Source organism: Clarias gariepinus, chromosome 1, assembly GCF_024256425.1.
Source record: "Clarias gariepinus isolate MV-2021 ecotype Netherlands chromosome 1, CGAR_prim_01v2, whole genome shotgun sequence".
Taxonomy (NCBI): Eukaryota; Metazoa; Chordata; class Actinopteri; order Siluriformes; family Clariidae; genus Clarias; species Clarias gariepinus.
In genome coordinates this window covers 31921603-31937519 of record NC_071100.1, presented here as the reverse complement: position 1 = coordinate 31937519, position 15917 = coordinate 31921603, and the positions used below count along the sequence as shown (strand labels likewise).

Genomic DNA, 15917 nt, shown 5'->3' with positions numbered 1-15917 from the left:
GAAACGAAAGATATACCTCCAGGGTGCGGAATATCCAGATCATATGTAGATGGGGTCACACGGTGGCTTAAGGGTTAGCACTGTCACATTGCAACTACTGTGTCTGGGTTTAATTCCTACCTTGGGTCTGTGTGCATGGGGTTTGCATGATCTCTCTGTGCTTGGTGGGTTTCTTCAGGGTGCTCTGGTTTCCAGAGATTTTTTTTTTAATTGCCTGTAGTGTGTAAATGAGCAAACCTTAAGTGTCCTGGGTTAGGCTCCAAGCCCCCTGTGAAACTGTATACTGGATTAGGTAGTATAGATGATGAGTGAGTGAGTTAGTGTAACTTGCAGTTTTGTACATTTCATCCCAAATTTTTACATTTTCCTTAGTGCAGTTTTCCTTTTATGGCAGTAAAACCTTTCTATCTTACTAATCTATCATATTTTTTATTTTTTTAGGTTGTGCATTGTTCTGATACCTTTCCATTGTGGCCGGCATTGGCTTTTCTGTGGTGTTAGCCTTTTGTCCCCACAGGCATAAATGAGCCTTGATGCCCAAAATCCTATTACCGGTTCACATGTTATGGCTGACTGGTGTACATTTACTTCATACACATAAACATATACAGTATTTATTTTATCTACTCATGTACCCTTATCCGCATCGATTTATATTACCTCAGCCTTGCACCACACATTTTCGGCCTTTTTTTTAGTATTCTCTTAGTAATTTCTGTTGAACCATCCATTAGATGGTGAAGAAATCTCTATTTTATCTATCTATACATCCATCTATGCAGTAGTCCACTATGGCTACATTGATTTGTATTTCAGTATACTTGAAGTGGCCTAATATAAGTGCCATAGTAGGGTCATGTTCTGTTCATGTACAGTACAGTATATGCTTTACCCTCATCTTCACTATTTCTAAAGACATGTGTAAGTAAAAAGTTCCTAACATGGTCAAATAAAAGCAACAAGGCACATTACATAAAAGTTGGGACGCATGGGATATGAGCTAACTTTCCTGAGTTTTCACACAAGTATCCCTCAGCCTGCTTAAGCTTCAGTGAACAATAACACTGTCTTTCCGCTTTTAATTCTCTTTGCTCTATTGGGACAAGGACACACAGATGTTAATTCATTTGACATAATGCACTTTTTCCCCCCACTGCTGCTTTTTAAAAAAATCATGACTACTGATATCCAATCCAGTGCTCTTGACTTTTACAGGCTGGAGTGTAGCCGACATGTTAAGCTGAGTAATTAACTGCTGAGTTAATAGAGAGTGAAAACTCTGATAGGTCTGTGACTGAGGACCCCTGGCATACAGTATCTTTCGCGCACACACATACATACACACAGAGTAAATAAAGACTGCCAACAAACTGGATTTCTTCCTTTTTTAATTTTCTAAAACGGCGTACAAAATAAAGAAGCAACATATATTTCCCAATGTTTTCATGTTTTTTTTTTCACTTTTGCATTTTTTTTTAGTGAATTTTATTATCATTTTATTGACTAAAATAACATATTGCTTATATAGTATCTTGGAATTCATATTAATATATTTCATCTTAATTTATTATGAATTAAATTACCAGGTAGCCTGTATGTATATTTTCAGAATATCAATTTTAGTAGTAGTGAGGAGTAAAAGTAGCTTAAAATCAACCATAAAATACAAAAAAAAAAAAAAGTGTGACATGGTACAATATTAGTCTACAAACCAACATGTGCGTGCATTTTTCCTTAGATGCACCCTACAGAATCCAAGGGAAGATATACAATATAATATTTCTTTTATACACTTGACTGGTTCACAGACATATGAGGCTTCATTTAGATAAAAAAAAGCCAAGTTTTACATGAAGATGGTCTGAGAGAGCGTTCGATCACAACACCACAACGTTCTCAAAGCCTACTGCTGCCTTTGAATGCATGCATGGCATTCTAGCAAAGCACTCACATATGGACAAAGATCTTTCGACCATCTGATGAAAATATTCTCCCTGCCATTTCATAACATAAATGATAAAAAAGCCTTTTTAAAAGTTAACGGCAGACAATCAACAAATGTACACATATGCAAACATTCCTAGATAAAAAAAAAATCAATCGTTTGTTTTTCATGGCATATTTTAAGTCCTGTTGTGATTATAAATAACATATGATGTGTGACAAATGGACAGTGTGCTCTTGTATTACCTGGAGCTTATTTCCTTATTTCTATTAACTGTTCTTATTCTGTAGCCTTAGACATGAGCTTGAGTCTGATAAACAAGCTTTCTTTTCTCAGTCTCAATCTTTCTGTTCTTTTTTTCAATTATGTACAGCACCAATTTCCTGTTACTTATCTTAAAAAACATGTCCTGCAAGGCATTCCTTAAAAAAAAAAATGAGGTTACACAAAGTTGGTTCCTAGCAGTGTAAAATCTGTATGAATGAACAAAAGTGTATCAAACAAACTGAAAATATTCCAATAGCGGGTAAATTCTGTGTGCATTTATGTACATAAACATTGTTGGTAAAGTGTTGATGGCTGTAATAATTAATGAGGAAAATATTTCAAACAACACTGTGAGCTGGTCTGGAGGCAAAAGCACAAAGTCTCCTCACCCATAAGGGCAAAAGTTCTAACAGCAGGCAATTTCTGCTGTATAATATAGCAATATACAGCAAATGAAGCGTACAGCATAGAGCTTCTGGTTAGTTCAATAATGACATTAGCTTTACAAAAAAAAAAATATTTTAACTGAAATATGAAAAAAAGGAAATATATAATTTCATTAAGTAAATATAATATCAGAATTATAAGTGGTAAACTCAGTAGTTCCTCAGTTCCTTGTATAATAATAAAAAAAAGGTTTGATGGGCAGAACAAGCTTGAAATTAAGCCTTTGCGGAGTTAACAATAATCATTTGAGGTGGTATTTGATAAAAATAAAGTGTAATATGGACAATAATAATGTAAGCTATACATTAAAGGTCAACCAATAATAGATTATAATAGTAGATTATAGGTGAGTATAAACTGCTGATCAAAAATAAAGGGGAGTTGGAAAACGATGCTTAATTGCTTACTTAATTAAAACCATAGCAGAACCATTTCTTTTGGACACAAGATGGAGCAAAAGAGCCAGCGTGTGATAACACCTACATTACAGGACATCATTACAGACACCCAACATAAATAATTTTGAAAAAAGTGCTTATAATGAGTAGGTTAAATACAAACCTTTGAAATGTTGGGGGGAGGAAATAGTCTAAATGTAGCACTCTTTACTGGGCTGAGATTATATAGAAAGATTGGCAAAGGGGAAAGCAGCTAAAATGGTGAAGCCTGATGTCTGATATAAAAAAAAGGGTTGCCTACTTCTTAAAAATTATAGCAGGACCCCTAAGACCCCTGAAAATATATCTGTTGTTTAACAAATGACAACATACGTGTTTAATTTTGGCAACTTCTAGTTGCAAACTAGAATAGCAACAGACCTCTGCAGGCCAAGCTCTCGCTGTCTCTCTTCTCTGTGTTTATTCAAAACCCACAATCCACACACATTTAGCACACTCAGTTGGGTGACAAAACCGATGCCAATAATAAATTAAGTCTTCTGTGGTCCAATGCATTGTGCTGACTTTTAAGCACACAGAAGAGTCATTCCTTACACACGTTCATGCGATATGTATACATTTTACATAGCTATAAAATAAAACGCTAGAACAAAAAGCCTTTTTGTAGACTATACTGAATTTGATAACGACATTAAATTCTTAAGCATGTGTTCCCTATCTGCCATACTCTACTATGAAGTAACGTTTCACCTATGCTCTTACAATATTACAAAACTATTAATGCCCACTCAGTTTACATTGGGGGAGGGAAAAGAAATCTAAGTACAAAAAAAGAAACCCCTGAATTAATGGACCCTCTGTTTAATGATGTTTCGTAGACATCCCTGATCTGTTTTCTTTAACCTGACTGATTTCTTTGCTTTTCTCGCTCAATTTCATTTTCTCTGTCTAATTCACATGCACAAGAACAAAGAAGCTCCAAAAAAAGAAAAGGAAAAAAAAAAAAAGATCTAAAGACAACATCATCATGGACAAAAAGGGACAAGGAAAGGGTCAAGAGAAATAAAAAAAATAATAGTTTTAAAAAATAGAGGAGAGAAGGTGCTCATGTGAGCATCCTGCTCTTTCAGATTGGCCCAGTGGAATGGTAGTTTAGTAGTACTGACACTTAGAGCCCCTTTAATCCAGTTCCCCCTTTCCACACAGGGTTAGCAGAAGTGGTCATCCTCTTCTTTATCATCCTTCATTCCCTTCAGCCTCAGCCGCGCGAAGTCCTCAAACACAAAGTCGTCATCCTGAGAGAAGTTACTGTGGAGCAGAGGTGGAAAGAGTAATAAACTTTTGTACTTAAGTAAAAGTACTGTACTGTTACTTTAGTGAACTTTTACTGAAGTACATGTAAAGTTATCCTTATAAAAATCTACTCAAGTAAAAAGTATCTAATTAAAAAAAATTTACTTAGAGTAAAAGTTACTGAGTTACTTTTTTTTTTAACAGCGGGGTGGGATGAGGGATAAAACACCCTTGCATAATAAATCTGTTCCCTTTGTTGTGCTCGAAATCAAAGTGGTCGCTTAAATATGACCAGGGGTTTGCTTCATAAGAATTTGTTGGCATTTCACTTTCAGCTGTGTCTGCATCACTGGCACCTGTTTTGTCAGTCTCCATCGTTCTTGTGAATTTAGCGAGTTTGTTCTCCACGCCCATCAACCAATCATGCAGTGCAATTTTTTTCCTTCCCCGTTATATTATTTGTATTATTTTTCATTTTCATTCATTTATTTTTTACTTCGTAGCGAGTATGATATAAAATGTAGTAAAGTACAATACTTTAAACAAAACATAGTTAAGTAAAATTACAGATTTTAACAACTACTTTAAAAAGTAGAAGTACACAAAAAAATCTACTCAGTTACAGTAATGCGAGTAAATGTAATTCATTACTTTCCACCTCTGCTGTGGAGGCACAACACAAGTCAGTAATAACATGCACAGGCTTAGTCATGGCCCTTCATACAAACTTGCACATAAAACAACATACTTACTTTGTCTCAAACTCTATCAGGTTGGTATCCACAGGAGCATCTGTCTCTGGCACAGCTGTGAAGATTAGCAATAAAAAATTATTTAATTAAAACAGAAATGAAATGCAGCTAAAATATTATTCAAAAGCTATATCTTTTGAATAAATGCCTGGATTGACCACCGGATGGTGAATTTAGTGAGGCCAGGGTTTGCGAGTGGTTCAGATAGTGTACGTACTTGACTGTGGTCTTGAGGTGGGCTGCTCAGAGGGCTTAGGGTGCATCAGCACAAAGGGAAGCTCTACTGCAACATCACTGTGTGGGGAGAGGAAATAGTTTTGTATATTTATTTCATATATATTTATACTTGAATATCTGTATATAATAGTGTGCATTAATTCAGTTATCCAGATGTAGGTCAGGAGCATCTCTTAATGTTCACATTAAACATCAAAATAGAGAAAATTGTGATCATGATGTTGAATGCGTGGTTGCTGCTACTAGGGCTGATTTGAGTATTTCAGAAATTGCTGATCTCCTAGGATTTCTATGTGGAACGGTGTGAAAAACAAAGAAAAAAAACATTTAGTGCTAGAGTGCTCGTTCTGCGTTAGAAAATACCAATGATGAGTCTATGATACTTAAAGACAAGCCATCAAAAATACTCTTTACAACTAAGGTGAGCACACAAGCATCTCAGAAAGCACATGTCACACACTGAGGCAGATGAGCCAAAACAGCAGAAGAGCACATCGGGTTCCACTGCTGTCAGCCAAGAACAGGACCCTGAGGGTACAGTGGCCACAGCTGACTGTACAAACTTCAGCTGTCTACTAATTAATGTTTTAAACCCATTTAAGCAGATTATTTTCATAAACCTCAGAGTACCCCTATCCTGAAGGTTTTAAATGTCTTCCCATATAATCAGTAAATGACTTGTACTTTGTGTAATTATACTCAAATGGCTGTATGTGTCTATATGCATGTTCTTTGCTTACCCTCCACGAGATACCACCAGTTTAACTTTGACTCTGTAGGACACCAGAATACCCAGAACCTCTTTATTGGATGCATCCTTTACACTGTAGAGTAAGCAAAAACACAGCACTGTGATTTATTCTAAAATATCCTGTATCAATGCACAAATTATTATATAGGAAATTATTATATAGGAAAAACATGTGCTTGTATCATATAAAAAATGTCTATTTTGTGATGAACAATTTAATCACAAACTTCAATGTCTTCTTTTAAGGGTCTTTCTAGGCTACCTGACTGAATGTAAAATGAATCATATTCAATTTCTTTACACAAGAATAACTTCCAGATCAATCATCAATATCTTCCTATTTAATACATATTTTATAACAAAATGACATTGCAGTCGTTCTCATGAAGATTTAATTGGTATTCAAGCTCTAGTCAAGCTGAGTGCATTAGTGTAGCAGGGGATTATATAGAAAAATAAATGTAGATTTAAACACGATGTCCTGTTATTCTACACAATCAAAAGTCCCAGTTTCACTTGAACACCCCCATAGTTCTCCCTGTGCACAAAACAGGTGATGTCACTAATTAGTTTGAGCGTATATGGCTGAGGAGTTGTTTTAATTAGAATCAGTAATTTAACTAATGGATGGAACAAATATGTGGCAGAAGTTTTACATTCTAAAGCCAGGGTGTTCACCTCGGCACAAACATGGTTAAAATTAAGGAAATTCTTAAGTGAATTCTGTGGCAAAATTCTGTTTGTACTGTACATGATCTTCAAGAAGCAATTAAACAGGCATGGATTGAGCAGGTGACACTGGAGTACTACAGACGTCTTTTCGACTCTATGCCCAGAGAAATCCAGCAAAGGTTTAAGGAAATAAAAAACTTTATACTAAATATTGATAAACTAGTATTTTGATCATCGTTACTTTTAAAATTTGATGGTGCTATTAAAACGACTGACTTTGTACATATTTGCCAATGTGCATCATACGACAGATTTAGAGCATAAATTGATTAAAAAAAAAAAAAAAAGATATTGCAATTATTTTGACACATACGTGATTATGATTTAAACTGATTTAAACTGTAATTATGATTTAAACTAATTTAAACTGTGATTACGATTTAAACAGCAATTTATTGTACAAATGATCTCATTAAATGATGTTTGCCAATATTTATTTATTACCTCAAAAAAATTTAAAACAATACAAAAATACATATATTAATGACAAACTCTACATTAATTCACAACTATGGGTATAAAACCTAATATGTTTTTAGTTATGCAATTAAATAATTGCACAGGTCCATACAGTATTAAATTTTTTTTTTTTTATTGTGCAGTAGTAAATATATTTAAAACTCACCACATGCTACACCCTCTCAACAGATGTAGCGGTGGTTGTAAACACTGCATTATAGACAAATTATTTTTTCTGCTTTGCATATGTATGCTAATGCTTTGTTGTTTGACAATGATCCTGTCAGACTCCTTTCTTGTTTAACATGATCACCAATATTTCTGTTTCGAGGGATTATTTTGTGATCAAACATTTTGTCCATATCCTTTTCTTGTTAGGCCAAAATGATACTATCTAACTTGAACCATCTTCCTGGTAACAAGTTACCAATGTAACAGTTTAATTACATTGAACAGTTTTGTTTAATTAAATGTATGTCGCATGAAAACCATGCTAATGTTGTTTAATGCAACCACTTATCATGGAAAGCTGCATGGGCGTAGTAATATTATCGGCTCAGCCATAATGTGCATCAATGAAGTTCATAATAATCCTGTGCATGAGCCTGACATTTCACTTAAGATGAACCTGTAGACAGAAACCGTTTGGCTTACTAATCTTACTAATGTATCATCAATTAAATATAAAGGCCAGTGACGTAAAGAGAATGTTTTTGTGTTTGTGTGTGCGCGTGCATGCGTGCTGAGTGCTCACATGGTGCTGGAGGCCAGGTTGGTGTCCTCGTGCTTGAGTTTGCCATCCAGCGCTAGACCTCTCTTCTCTCGGTTGCTGGTTAGTGTCGGGGTGAGCGTGTACACCTTACAGAATGTTGAGCTGGACGACACTTGATCACTGTAGGCAAGTGAGACAGACAGGGACAGTGACAACTTACTATCTGACCATATCCACTTCTGCCCATGTCCTCACTGCAGATAAGCTACTTAAATGTAATAGTAGAACATACAATGAACTGAACTCTCTTTCTCTCTCTCTATTTAGGTAACATAGAATATTGCTTAGAAGGGCACAAACAACCTGGTTTTATGGCTGGATTAATCACAGCATAATCACATTATGTAAAGTTAATATCAATGAAGAAAATATAAAAAAGGGTTATAGAGAGATAGGGTGAACAAAGAGTCATTTATAGGGCTACCATTGAATTGTGTAAATATGATGCTCCAAGGTTAATCATGCTACTATTTCTACAGGGAGCACACAGAAATGGAGACATAGTCTAAAGGAGCACATACAGTATCACTTTATCTTGTGACATTTACAACAGTAGCAAAGAGGAGTCACCCTCTTAATGGATAACAACTTTCACAAGAAATTCACTGTGCAGGTCATCTATTTGAATTCAGAGCATATGGCAGCGGTTTTTAGCATCTCTGCCTGTTGCATCTGTTGTGTGTATGTGATTCCAACCATCAGTGTCCAAATTGTTGCATGTGGTATTTTTACAGAGTGGTGTAAAGAACAAAAAACATGGAGTGAGTGGCAGTTCTACTGATGGAAATGACTCAGCCAAACAATAAGCACAAGTCTACATTAACGGGCATTTCTCCATATTGCCAAATTTGATTCTAAAATGGTACAGCCTCAAAGCAGTTTACAAAATTAAAGGGCCTCGTTTTGAACTTTTTTAAATGTATTTGTATTTCATGTACTCAAGTGGCACAGATCTGTCAAAAACACAACGTTAAAAAAAAGTTACTTTAAAACTACTTTTCACTACTGAAACGTGGGAATGCTGTCGCATAATAAATTAATAAATTAATTAATTAATAATAAATTAATAATTTAAAAAATTAATAATAATTTCTTTTTCATTTAATTTATTTGTTTTTTATTTAGAATTTTTATCTTATTATTTATATATTTTTTGATCAAACAAACAACTAAAAACAACCATGAGAACATGTGACTATATGTATCTGTGACTCAGAAAAAGAGGAGAAGGGACGACCCACAAACTTGCTGCAGACACTGGACTGTTAAAATATTGTTCAAAATGAGCTTGATCCAATAGGGATATTTTACTGTCCATCAGGTTTTGTTCAAGTATCACCATTGCCACTAGTGTATGTGTTGCTCTTCCATGAGTTTCATGTAATCCTACATCATCCGCCTACTGGAGGATTTGAGACGAACATCACAGCAGTGAGTAACACAGTAACAGCTTCAACTCATGACCAAATATGTCTTTTATGATATGAACAATAAATAAACAGCAAAATCAAAATGCTGGAATCCGTATAGTATTAAATTTGCTTAGTTCAACCTCAGCTTACGGCCCTGGGCTGTTACCGTGACAACCAAGCTCGATGAGTACGCAAAAACCATTTAGAAGAGAGAGAGAATTTATCTTCTTTTAAATTAAACATTCCTTGCTATGTGGATAATGCTGAAGTATTGAGCAGAAGGTTTGATTAACTGATACAGAAGCGTCAGAGCTGTGGAATCTTTCTCTAAGGGGAAAAGTGTAAGGAGAGAGCTGATACATCAGTGAGATTTTGGGTCACTGTCAGACTACCGACTGACCTTTTGGAGGCAATAACACAAAGGCTAATCAGAGCAAAAACCTGGGGAAACTCTGTGAACCTCATGAGTCAAAAGATGAGACTGATATAATTCATGCCTGCTTCTTTAAAACTCTGTGTGAAAGCTGCAAACACCCTGTTATGTGTGATGTATACAAATATTATATACACTCTTTACACTGTCAAAGTGCAAAACGCGATGAAGAAATAATATATATATATTTTTTTTATAATAATAATAAGTCATGACCAGATGAGTTAGAAAAGGAGTCTGGAAATAAAATACAGGGTGAACAAGAAAGCAAGGGATGAAAGATGAAAGGAGGTATAAACGGAGATGAAGGGGTACTCACTCGGCTTCTACCTGAGCCACTGGGCATTTGTACTGTGCAGTACTGAACAAACAGATATCGGCATACTGTCGCACTGTAGGAAGAGAACAGAGAAACACAGCAGGGTTAGCAAAGCTGGGCAGCATGCACACGCATGCACACAATGAGAATCCATAAAACAGAAGTTATCTACACTATATCCCTCTCTGTTAGTTACACCTGAATGCCTGTAGATTTCCATCAGCAAACAGACTCTTCTAAAATATTATGGCGGTGTTGTCATTTACGGACGAGAATGCCCAATCCAGCACTTTAACAACTCTATAACATCCTCAATAAGACACTGACCAACAGATGTTCCTGTTATATCACACATAATTATTAACTCAAGACCTTCCGCAAACAGATACACAACATTCCATTTGTTGGAGAAAGCAAGAGGCATGGATCAAAAGAGTGTGGATACAAACTATGAGCAGAGCAACAGACAATCAAAATGCGGGTTTACACAAGTAAGAAAACAGCTCGGACACCATGAAGCAGTGACGTCTGGTTTAGATTGAGTTTTACCTGAGATTTTGATTCGTTTGACAGTTTTGGTGGAGTTGTTGGTGACGTGGACGTTGACGCTGATGGGTTCTCCGTGGTAGTAGAGCTGAGAGAGAAAGAGAGAGAGAGGAAAAGGTGTTAGAGAGAACTCACAGAAAGCAAATAATTCACACAAGGCGGTATGTTAATTAAAGAGGTAGCACTAGTGTTAGAGACGTTGCAAGTGTTGTAATAAAATTTGATAGAAATCCAAAATAATACTGCTAACAAAGTGCTAATCACAGAGTTGGTACACGTTGTGATTTTACATAGGCAGGGGGAAAAAAAAGAACAGAATGTACTTCACAAGATTTTATTTGAATACAACTACTATGAGCAATAGGATAATGCTAGACAGAATTACAGTAATGACAACCTTCTGCCTTGTAAAACTAACAGCAGCATGGGAAATAAAATTCCCTGTACTTAAAGAGTCACATCAGTGAAAGATTGGCCAATTGACTAACGTTTCATTCTGTACATAAAAATGCACAGCTTTTGTCTCTTTACCTCTGTGAAGTTTCTAAATGTATTATGTAAAATTACACTGTACTGTACATAGTTTTGTATCGCAGAATGCACTATATTGAGACGTCACAGTGTGATGTGATGACTACGCCCCTAATGAACCACACCGTACAGCCTCTCTCTGAAGCCTCATGTTTTAATAAAGGGGTGAAAAGGTAAAATGTGGCTCGGGATGTATTCTTTTGCACGGCTGTGACTACTGATGCTTTTGAACAGCATGGAAAATATCTATCCATATGCAAATTATGCATGCAAACATCAAGCATCCAGAAATACACTGTTAGCCAATGGTTATTGCATGCACAAGCGTGTGAGTTTGCATGTGTTTATATACTGTACCTCTTTATCGAGGGAGGCCTCCAGGTGAAGGGAGCGGTCAGACATGAGGAAGCTGCGTGTGGTCTCCACCATAGGCTGTGGTCCTGGCTTCTCTGGAGCGTACTGCACCTTACGGATTACCAGCCGCACCGAGTTTCTAGACAAACACGTACACGCACAAAGCTCAAGCTTATCTTGCTACAAATAAAAAATCTAAAGCATAAACACAGGTAACTTCCACATTTAAAGTGTAGTACATGTACACCCACATGTACAAAGCAGCAGCATACAATAAAAAACTGCACTACAAGCACATGAGCATGAAGATAAAGTGCTGCACCTCTTGTGAATCTTCTCCTCTACAGTTTTGGCACAAAAAGCTCTGATCTCAAAGTCTACACCGCATGCCTGAGGGAGGAAGAGTAGGCATATATTTGTAGTGACAAATTTGTAAGGTCAGGAAGCCAGTGAGTAATTTAGTGAGTGTGGCTTTACCTTGCCTGTGTCCTCTGGTCCTGGCTGTAAAGTGACTGAGCAGGGAAGATTCTGAGGAATCTAAAATCAAACAGGAGACAGATTGAACATTCTCTCATTCACACTGGGCATGCACTTAATAGTGAAAAAAAAACCTGTGCGTATAATATTTTTCACTCAAAACATCTTCATTAAAAAAAAGGAACCATTGCAGCATTTTTTAAAACTGGTCTCTATCTGCTGCTTGTGTAGCATATGAGTAATTAATAAGATAATAATTTCCTTATACCAAAAATGCATGGGAAACCTGTTTATGCAAAAACACAACAGACACTTTATTGAGGCATTAAAAACACTAATGTAAATGGATTTTTTTTAACTTTCATCCTATGTAAACTAATTTCTAAATAGGTTGTCCCACATGTGCTGTTGAATTCTCTATTCCGATTAGTAAAATGTTGTCCTACTCGGCAACCCACATCCTCTGCAAACATCCCCAAACGTCCTGCAGAGCCACATCCCAAAGGGGAAAAATGGTTTTAATATTAATGTTTTTAGTGCTACAGTCATGTGTAAAAATTAGTGTAATCTCTTTAAATCCATTTTTTTTTTTTTTTTTTAAATCTTAATAAAATCATCTGATTAAAGCACATCGTAGTTTTAGGCAAATATAACCTTAGACAAACATGTAAGTTTTTTTTCACCATGCCATTATTTATTTAAAAATAAATACTGAGACATGCTAAGATCAGAGGAGTTTTATCATATTTTTACAAGGGGGCACTAACTTTTACACATGATTAAATGGCTAATTTTGCATTTTTATAATCCAATAAATTGTCTTATGTGTCTTATTTCATGCATTTTTTTCATGATATGAGAAAACTAAAAAAGATCCTATGATTCCAGTTTACGTGGTGAAGTTTATTTAGCATTTATGGAAAGGAGTCTCCAGTGTCAGCACTTTGTAGGAGGCATATTGGCTGCTCTAGGTATAAGATTTCCCGACATCAAAGACAGGACATTTTAATGTCAGCTTTGATAGTAATATTAATAACTGTATTAATAATTTATTACATCAAAGAGCGAAAGTGAGGGTGAAAGAGGGAAGAACAGGAGAAGATTTAATTTCAGAAACATTCCACATATTTAAATGTAACTCTAAAAAAGCAAAAGTATAATCTTTTGTTTTTTTAAAAAGAAAACATTGCTTGAGTGCAAAATTACTAACATTTTATATATTTTGATTACTTTCCAAGTACCATTATTGTATTAAATATTTATTGTAAAATATTCATAGCATGTTGTACCGTAACTACAGTACAAGAATAAGAAGCATTTGTAGGTTAATAATAGGTTAGATAAATATGTCCTCTGAATAAGAAGTATAGGAGCGGTAATTACAGTGAAGTTAAAGGGGTGTGCGTGCTGGCCGAGCTTTTTGAGTAGGCGCTCCTGCAGGCGGCTGAGTGGTTTGCGCTCCTCAGGCAGTGGAGGAAAAGCCTGGAAGGTGGAGATGTAAAGGTCCTTTCTGAAGGACAATCCCAACACGTCCAGATCCTCTCGGCCATAACGAAATGCACACGTCAGCGTCACAAAAACTGTCCAATAGGTGAGGAGAGAAGGAATTTTTAAAAAGATGCAAATTTACATATGGTGTAGAGGGGGGTTCAGGCAAATGATTTATGACCAAATTGTTGACATTACCTTTTCTGTCTTTAAGGTATTCTGGATCGACCAAAAGTACTCCATCTAAACTCAGATGACAGAAGAAAAGAGGTGAACAAAGCAGTAATTCCCATAAATTATAAAAAGTTGGTTAGTACATGAAGAAAGTTGGTTTTCTTTCTATTCAGTGCAATAAACTTGAGTCTGAGGAACTTCCTTCTCAAAACAATCACAAAATGAATTAATATGTGATACTCTTGACAATACTAATTTTTAAATACAATTAACAAAATGTATTTTCATTTATTATCACATGAAATCAATGATTTTTTTGCACAGTGTATGTTAAACTCCATATAATGCAAGAATAAGAAGAAAAAAATTTTTTTTTTCCATATTGTTTTGGTGCAAATAAATTTTGTATTTATGGTTTCTAAGGGCCTACTCACATCAGACATGGTACCTCATACCAAGCCAAAGTGCAACTGCCCCCACCCCTCTCTACTCCCCCATTGGCCTGCACTCACCTTCCACTTAACATTCCAGGCCTGAGCACACTTGCGTCACACTGCTACTTTCTGTGAAGTGTCCTCACATAGCACAATAGAGTTCATGATTTTATTTGCCTTGTGGCTTATTTGGAGTGGTTCTGGGGCATAGCAACACATAAACCATTGACATGTATTATTGATTTTTATTAATTATGCAGCACAGAAATTTTCTTTAAAATGTTTGAATTACAAACCCTTAACTTAGACATTTGTAGTATTAAAATCACAAAATTCAAGTTCCATGCTCATGCATGAAACTCAACCAATTCTTCATGACGGCCAGGGCACAGTATACTAAACCGTGGTCAAGCGCAGTACAAATCAATCACAATAGTCAAACTAACTAGACTTTGGGGTAAAATATGCTCAGGCAAGCTGTCAATATATGTTATGTTATAAAATCTTCACCTATAGATTCCTAATCAGTCTGACCATTAGGCTACAAACACAGATGAATAAAAGCTGACATTTAACACAAATATGTCACACAAAGGTCTTGTCACACATATATCTGTTCTGGTCCAGAAAAATACTTCCTACAGCCAGAATAGAGTTGCATAGTTCAGCCACCTACAGAGCATACTGAACATAAAAGGATTGGGTCTTGGTATTAGGCAAATACAACCCTAAATAAAACAACAAACTAGATAACTTTGTTTTCCCACTGTGCCAATATTTATTTAACACAAAAAGCACCCCATGATTCAGTAGCTTGTATATCCACTTTTAGTAGCAAGAACATGACGTGATTATTCCCTTATGACTATGTCAGTGTCTCACAATGTTGTGGTGGAATTTTGGCACATTCATCTTTACAACTTCAGCTCATTGATGTTATTGAACTTATTTAACATGTTTGCTTATGAACAGCTCTGTTTAGGTCCTGCCACAGCATTTCAGTTGGGTTGAGGTCTGGACTTTGACTAGGCCATTCTGAAAACATGATACTTTTATTTTTCCCTGTTGAGTCCGGTTCCTCTCAAGGTTTCTTCCTATTGCCTTCTCAGGAAGTTTTTTCTTGCCACCATTGCCCTCGGCTTGCTCATCAGAGACAATAATTTAGATCCATTGATTCATCCTTAAGGTTTCTTTTGATACTGTAAAGCTGCTTTGCAACAATGACCATTGTTAAAAGCGCTATACAAATAAAATATAATTGAATTGATTTGTTGCATGACCTGATTTCGACCAAGTTTTAGCTGTTAGACAGAGGCCCTTTAGATTTGCCTCTAGAATACTCTGGTATACAGGGAAGTTTATGGTCGCCTCAATGACTTTAAAGTGCTTATGTCCTGTGGCTGCAAAGACAAGCCTGAATGATCACCCCTTCCACTGCTGTGCTTGACAGACCATACTTATTCAGTCTTCTTCCAATTGTGCGGTCGTGGACGTTAACATTTAACATGCACTGTTAGGCCTGTAGGGTCTGAGAAGTAGCTCTTACAATTTTTTATATTTCCCTATGCTTTTCACAAATTGCTCCTTTCACTTGGGGGTGTAGTAATTATCAATAATAATAATTAATAATTTCGAACCTAAAAAATAAATTCAACTGATGACATCTATGGTCAAAGAGCATAATCTTTTTCTTTTT

The 15917-nt window shown here is 35.9% G+C and overlaps 1 protein-coding gene across 1 annotated transcript in view; it reads right to left on the bottom strand.

Annotated features, from left to right (window-relative positions):
• Window positions 1-1377: 1377 nt before the first annotated feature.
• arrb2b (arrestin, beta 2b) overlaps window positions 1378-15917 on the bottom strand; it is a 53176-nt gene continuing 38636 nt past the window's right edge. Inside the window, exons 4-15 of the mRNA XM_053492541.1 lie at window positions 13812-13856; window positions 13509-13705; window positions 12126-12185; window positions 11971-12038; window positions 11652-11787; window positions 10767-10851; window positions 10218-10290; window positions 8036-8173; window positions 6080-6163; window positions 5320-5396; window positions 5103-5157; window positions 1378-4365 (exon numbers count right to left, since the gene is read on the bottom strand). Of these exons, the coding sequence (XP_053348516.1) occupies window positions 4266-4365; window positions 5103-5157; window positions 5320-5396; window positions 6080-6163; window positions 8036-8173; window positions 10218-10290; window positions 10767-10851; window positions 11652-11787; window positions 11971-12038; window positions 12126-12185; window positions 13509-13705; window positions 13812-13856 (1118 nt within the window). The 3' untranslated portion in view covers window positions 1378-4265. The remainder of the gene's footprint in view (window positions 4366-5102; window positions 5158-5319; window positions 5397-6079; window positions 6164-8035; window positions 8174-10217; window positions 10291-10766; window positions 10852-11651; window positions 11788-11970; window positions 12039-12125; window positions 12186-13508; window positions 13706-13811; window positions 13857-15917) is intronic.